This window comes from Uloborus diversus, chromosome 2 (assembly GCF_026930045.1).
Source record: "Uloborus diversus isolate 005 chromosome 2, Udiv.v.3.1, whole genome shotgun sequence".
Taxonomy (NCBI): domain Eukaryota; kingdom Metazoa; phylum Arthropoda; class Arachnida; order Araneae; family Uloboridae; genus Uloborus; species Uloborus diversus.
The window spans coordinates 191,536,064-191,542,909 of record NC_072732.1 but is presented as its reverse complement, the minus strand read 5'-3'; the positions used below and the strand labels follow the sequence as shown (position 1 = coordinate 191,542,909).

At 33.5% G+C, this 6,846-nt stretch overlaps 1 protein-coding gene across 1 annotated transcript; it reads right to left on the bottom strand.

The window, feature by feature from the left end:
* Positions 1 to 312: 312 nt before the first annotated feature.
* LOC129217587 (uncharacterized) lies at positions 313 to 6,620 on the bottom strand. Its single transcript, XM_054851914.1, has 2 exons — positions 6,402 to 6,620; positions 313 to 1,475 (listed from the first exon to the last, which is right to left on the bottom strand). The coding sequence occupies exons 1-2, from the start codon at positions 6,408 to 6,410 to the stop codon at positions 459 to 461; spliced, it is 1,026 nt and encodes a 341-aa protein (XP_054707889.1). The 5' UTR covers positions 6,411 to 6,620; the 3' UTR covers positions 313 to 458.
* Between the last annotated feature and the right edge of the window lie 226 nt (positions 6,621 to 6,846).

Sequence of the window (6,846 nt, the reverse complement as noted above, 5' to 3'; positions counted from 1 at the left end):
GAAAAAAAAATAATAGCAATAACTTTATTTTTCACTGAAATGAAAAGTTAATCGCATAAATAATTTTTTTAAATATAAATATTTTTTGTGCATGATTTTAAAACTTCAAAACTCAGGTTTAATAATGAAATCTTAGCATTTCTTTTTGGTTATTATCACCGGTACATAACTCATTCATATTGTAATCTTATTTACCTTATTTTTGTAATATATTCAAAAATTATAGTCTCGTTTAGTTAAGCACAAATTTACTACGTGGACTGAAAATGTGTGTTTAACAAATCTATATAAACAAACAGAAAGAATGCATCAAACATTTATTGCACACATTTACAAAAACAATGCCATTAACAAGCACAACACATAATCAATTATTTAAATTATGTTCTCATGGATGTCCAGTATCCACTTGAGAATCAAAATCCCAAACCCATCCGGCAGTGAAGAACATCAGCAAGTTAAATGTCGGATTTTGAGAAATAACCAACATACTTTCCATAGGAGTTGCCATAGGAGTTGATTAAAGGCTTTTTGTATCCTTGGCCAGCAAAAAGAAAGTCATCTGAATAACCTGAATAACCATTAAGGTAAGGATTCATTTCATATTCCATACCGTAACCTCGAAGTCCACCAAGACCACTGAATCCTGGGAAATATCGGTTTTTGACGTAACCGTCGTAACCAATTCGACCTTCAGGTATGTAGCTCTTCAAGTAAATGGGACGTTTGTACGATTTGTAAACGTGAAGAGGTTGTTGGACGTACTGAATTATTTCTTGGTCGTTATTCTGGTTACCGTACTTGGCGCCATATTTCTTGCCTCGGTTTATTCTCTCGTTCAGATCTAACAGATAATCTTTAGCACCCTCCGATTGATGTCCAGATTTTTGTTTCCTGTTCTTTGCTGCAAGGTCCTTCAAAGCGAATTCCTGTTCGTTGAAGTTGGCTTTGTTTTCGTCGTGGTTGTAGCCCTTTGCAAAACTTTGGGACACGGCCTTGCTGTCTTGGTTCTTGCTTTCTTTTTCGTAACCATATGCTTTTTCGTATCCATATTTCTTCTCCTTCTTGTAATTTCCACGATCGTAGGCATTGCTCACATGGCCTTTTTCGCCACCGTTTGACTGCAGGGAAGCCTTAGCTCCGCTGTTGTGTGCCTGATGATTGGCGAAATCTCGAAGGGCCTCCGCTTGCTCATCCTCATACTGACCAGCGCCGTATTTTTCCTGAGATTTCTGGAATTTCCTTTGCCCACCCTGGTCGTAATCTTCTCCGTACTTGTCTCCATAATTCTGTTGAGATTTATGATATTTCTTCAGATTGCTCTGACCGTAACCTTCTTCTTCTTCTCCATAGTTGTCTCCGTAGCCGTCTTGTTGGTATTCCACATATCGTGGCTCTGAATATTCACTGACGTAGTACGCTGGATACTCACTCGCTTTCAGAGTGGCACAACTACAAAAAAGAAGAACTATTGCCTGGAAAAAAAAGAGAAGAAAATTTTCAGAGATAGTACGACGAAAACAATACATTAAATGAAAACCGAGAGAAATATGGAAACGTAACGTACCACAATGGAATGGTAGCACAGGAGACTCAGTTTTCAAAATTTATCAGAAGCACAAATAGTAATGGCAACAAATGTATCAAATGTCAATATGAGCGATGGTGTTTTTTTTTTTTTTTTCTTCAATTCAATTTGCTTAAAATTTAATTTTACATACTTAATCGAACTTCGTAAAAGTTTTATTCAGAAAATAATGCCATATAAACTTGTAACAAAAATGATATTTTTTCTAAAAATAATGTAAGATTAGGAAATAATAATGAAAACTATTTGTCTGAAATGCGAAACGCGCCTTTTTATTTCATTGAAAAAAAAAAAAAAAGAGCACGAGGCTATTTGAATTAAATTCCCGTGCTTCTCAGTACTTACCCCGTGCATTCCTTGTTGCTCGAACATCAATTAAAATTCCTATAAATTAGGTTAAGCTAATCTATTATAGTGGGAGCAAACCTAACCTCGCAGCATCGCAATGCTATGATTTGTGATTTGGATCGGATCTTCGTTGCCTTCACTATGCTGCCAAGTTAGGTTTGCCTCAGCTATAGTTTTATTCCTAAAGATGCTAACTTCCTGAAATTTTATAGTGTGGTTGCCATTGCTGCAAGTGTAGTTTAACTATCACATTAGCCTGTGCTGACTGAAATACTGAAAATATTAGGAAATTAATTTAAATGCTGAAAATTTTAGTAAATAACCACTAGTGAAGTAAGGAAAAATGTCAATAAGAGACCGCGTTGGAAATCGCAAGCAATAGGTAGTGCTTATGGAACAATTTGAAATGGTTTGAATACAGCAATATACAGGTTTACATAAATGATTATGTCTCTAATAAAGAAATAAGATACGTTTTTCTTACTTTAAAATAAAGTCTTGTTTCTTTCTTTTTCTTTCACTTATTTATTTATTTATTTTAATGCTTATGTGTATTGCTCTAGAAAAGTATTTTTTTGCATTCCCAACCTTTTCAACTTTTCACAATGAGTGAGTTTGGCATTTCTTAGGAAGGTAAAATACATATTTTTGATAAACTGCGAAAAATAACAAAGGTTCATTTATTTTTAGATATATTGAGGGTTCAACTTATAAAATATTACAAATTTTAAGAATACAGTTTTTTTCTTCTTAGTTTTGCTTGATTTTTGGTTCATAAATCTATTGATTAAATTAATAATTCATAAAATTTATCATCTAAAATCAAAACAAATATACTAAAAATGCTGAAATGTTGAAACATTTTTTAAAACACCCATCGACTAACTTTTCAAATGAGTTTCAATTAAACTTATGGAAATGAAGCCTCCACAGTTAAAAAAAAATAAATCCTCATTTTCCTCCCTAATTCAAAATTTTTTTTTTTATCCTCAGTCTATCGTTACCATCTACATGGCTACAAACTTTGTATTGAATGGCAATGATATTTTAACGTAGCTCACCTGCCAAGACACCAAATATGACTTCCTTAGTTGAAATTTTACATGTTTTTAACAAAGGTTCAATCAATACTAGCATAAAAAATATAAAACTGCATAATAATCATAAAAGTAACTCATTATGAGTAAGGATGGTAATGAATGACTGACGTGTTTTCTTTTCTATTCACTTTTATATAAAATACGTCTAACCAGGAAGCTTATAAATTTCTACACACAAATTTCTTATGTTATCAACAAAGTTATGATGGCTGCTACAAAAATTGAAAGTTATGATGGCTGCTACAAAAATTGAAAGTTATTTGAGCTGCCACTTGCACCTAGTGGTCATGAAAGCCTGTTAAAACTGTAGAATGGAATTTGCTGGGAACAAGTTTTGACTGTAACAGAAATATATTAATGTATGGAAATCAAGCAAAAAGGAAACTTGATTTCAAATTAGGATACTTGAAGCATTATGAAATCTATTCAAGAGATACATTTTTTTTTGCTGTCTAGGCAGACTATTAAAGACATATCTTGATTAAGGATATTTGATGAAGTTTTAGTCAAATATTTGAAGTCAAACTGTTTATGGCAGTTCCATTTGTACGTTCATAAAATAGCAATTCGGCTTTAAAAACAAGGCCAATAATTCAATTAAAACTATGACAAATAAAAATCAACACTAATAACAAAATATAGACTAAATGATTCTTATTCGTGAAGTTAATAAAAAATGGTTCAGACCAAAGAAGGAAATTACGGATTTTGATTGAAAAGCATGGATAGTCTGACAAATTAGACTTTAATCTTGATCAATATCACTTGTAGTCATTTTAAGAGAACATTTATAAACAAGGCATTGGACTGTTCTTGCCTGAAATGACGTATTAAAGATGTAAAATAACTATTGATCATCTTAATGAATGAGAATACATAACATAGTCTAATTACACACAATTGTAGACACAATATTGAAACGCATCGTATTAAATGAATGACACATTATAAAACACTTAACACGATTTATATTTCATTTAACCATCAAAAAGTTGACTTTTCAGAAAAATAAGTTTGCTCCGTTAATGCTTCATCTATAAGACCTTGTTCATCAATTTAACAGAAAGAATTACATCGTCAAATTTTCAGCATTTCAGTTATCCTAGAATCATTTATGTTACTTCAAATATTCAGAAGATCATTTTCAGCTCTCAATTTTTGTTCATAAAATTGAAACAAAGCACATAACACTTTTTACGTGCATTATTTTCTTTAATACAAAGTAGTTATTATATGAGCTTAAGTAACTGCCCTCAAGTCGGGGCTAAGGTTGAACCTCAAGCATATACTGATATCCCGGTCACCCACATCCAGAGACTGCTTTTACCTTAATTCACGATTTGAGCTGCACCAATGCTGGCAGACTGTCCCAGGGTGCTAATTCTTAGCTACCACTTTAAAGATAATCTCAGCTTCAAAGAGAGCACATCTGCCTCCCGCACGGTTATGAATATTCTAAACTGATGAGTGCGTAGCAAAGACGAAACGGCAGTCTCTGGATGTTGTGACCGGCTGTGAGTATGTGCTTATAATATATATTCTTATATATTTTGGAAAATTGCATCGGTACAGAAGCCTTGAATGCATAATATGAAACCCTTTTAAGCATCTATAAACTATAAATAGGTAAATGTTCATCGGTTGAAAAATTATCTGCATTTAACGTTTCTATGCTATGATGTCTACAGGGTCGGAAACTTGAAACATTTATCCGAATTTATTAGCATGTCATGCAGTAAGAATATCAGAGAAATGAAAAATTAAAGTAGAATGTAGAATGGATGGAACTAAAATCATGGATCTGAGCTCAATGTTTTTAAATGTTTAAAATCAGTATTCAAATATTCACACGCAATTTTTATCTATTTTTATTTGAAATCAAAACTGCCACTATAGGGAAAAATTAGAAAAAAAAAAAAAAACTAAATCAATGCATGTATATTAACTGTCTTTCTTTTTCATAGAGGGCAGCACTACAGCTGATCGGATACCGGCATGGTTAAAATATCAAACCCGCGCAAATTTGAGAAGAAATGTTAAAAAAATCATCTTTTTTGAGAAATGCTGTGCAAGGTGATAAAAAAAAACATTTTATCAGTTAAAAAAAACAGGGGTGCCCACGAACAAGAGGGGGTTTCTTGGAGCAGACTGTGCCATTAAGATTTTTCTAGGGGGAGGGGGCAACTTGAGAGGGGTGTTGATTTTTGTTTTTTTTTTTTTTGGGGGGGGGGTCTCTAATTCTGGGCGTGTTCCGCAGCAATTGAGGGGAGAGTGCCATAATCTGGGCTTAGGCACCCCTGGATTAAATGAAAAACGACGCTTAATGAACTGATGAAATTTTTTAATTGCTCGGCGCTCCTCATGAGGATGTGTATTATTTTTAGAAAATTATCTAAGGGTGAAGATTTTCCAATAAAAAAAAATAGGGGGAGCTACTCACCAAATCTGCACTTTATATATTTTAATAACTCAAGTTTAAAAACACTTGTAAGAGCGAATGCTAAAAAGCACTTACTATAGGGAGATCCAAGTTAGCACAAATTAACGAATTTTTGACTACAAGAGCGGTTTTCACGAATAATTTCTGAGGGGTGGGGAGGAGGGGGATTTCTCCATTAAAAAGAATTTCTATAAACTAAGTTCTCAAATGATTTTTTTAAAATGTTTTTTATTATTTCTTAAAACTACTTTATCAGAAAAGTTAACTCACTTCGAACAAAGGGCGTACATGATTTATTTATTCATTTATAATATTTTGCGCCCAACTCAATATTAAACCTCAAACATATTTTAATAATTATTAATTAGTCATAATATAAGAACACGAGTACTAGTTCAGTACACAGACCCATAGCTTAAAGGTTAATTTTTAAAAATTATTTTTTTTTATTCTTGTGAGAGAGTTTCAATATCTACGTAATAATAAAGGCCTTTTGGGCTCAGACTTGTGTTGATTGGAATATAAAACACCCCGTAGTTGGGAAAATCATAGAATATAAAAGGTCCCCCCCCCAGACCGTTTCCGAAATGAGATCAAAAAGCCTCTGAATTCACTCCCACCCCCCCTCCCCTTAAAAATGTCGATGTTGCATTTTGTGCAATAAATGATCCATCCATCACCTTTGGTAGGCACCACTAGCAGACAAGCATTTTTGAATTATTCAAAATCGGTTTTAAATTTTGAAAAACAAAAAAGGGCCTGGTCCCCTTACTTTTCAGAATTAAGAATCATCATTCAATCAAAAATTAACTTTTTACACGGTCGATTGATTTTTTTCACGAAAATGAAAACCACACAAATCGAAACAAATTGACTTTTCTCACGTTATTCACTACTTCACCGAGAGCTAAAACTGAATACTTACCAAAATCATGGTTATTCCTTTGGATCGGGACCTGAACTGACATGTTGGAAATCTCCCCCGCCTATATATACCACAAGGGGGATTAAGTTTTTCAAATTTTCACTCGCTCTGAAAAACCGTAAGAAACTGTTTCCGAACCCACGTGATCGGGAGTTTTCGGACATGACGCAACTCAGACGAAGAATTAACCGATTAAGAACAAGGTTTGTTTCGCTTGCTGATCAAGTTCAGAAAGTGAAAGTGGGAGTAGTATGCGTTAATTTTATTAATTGGTTTCATTCATATTCAAGAAGCTCTTTGGGCGGAAAAGATAACATCTTCAAGGGCATGTCGGAGTTGCCAAAGTGCATGTTATGCCGCTGACTATTCAAGCGGTGGGAAGAAAGAATGTTTAAAGTGTTTTTTCATCGCCTGCTATTACCAGCTTGATGTCTTTAAATCTCCG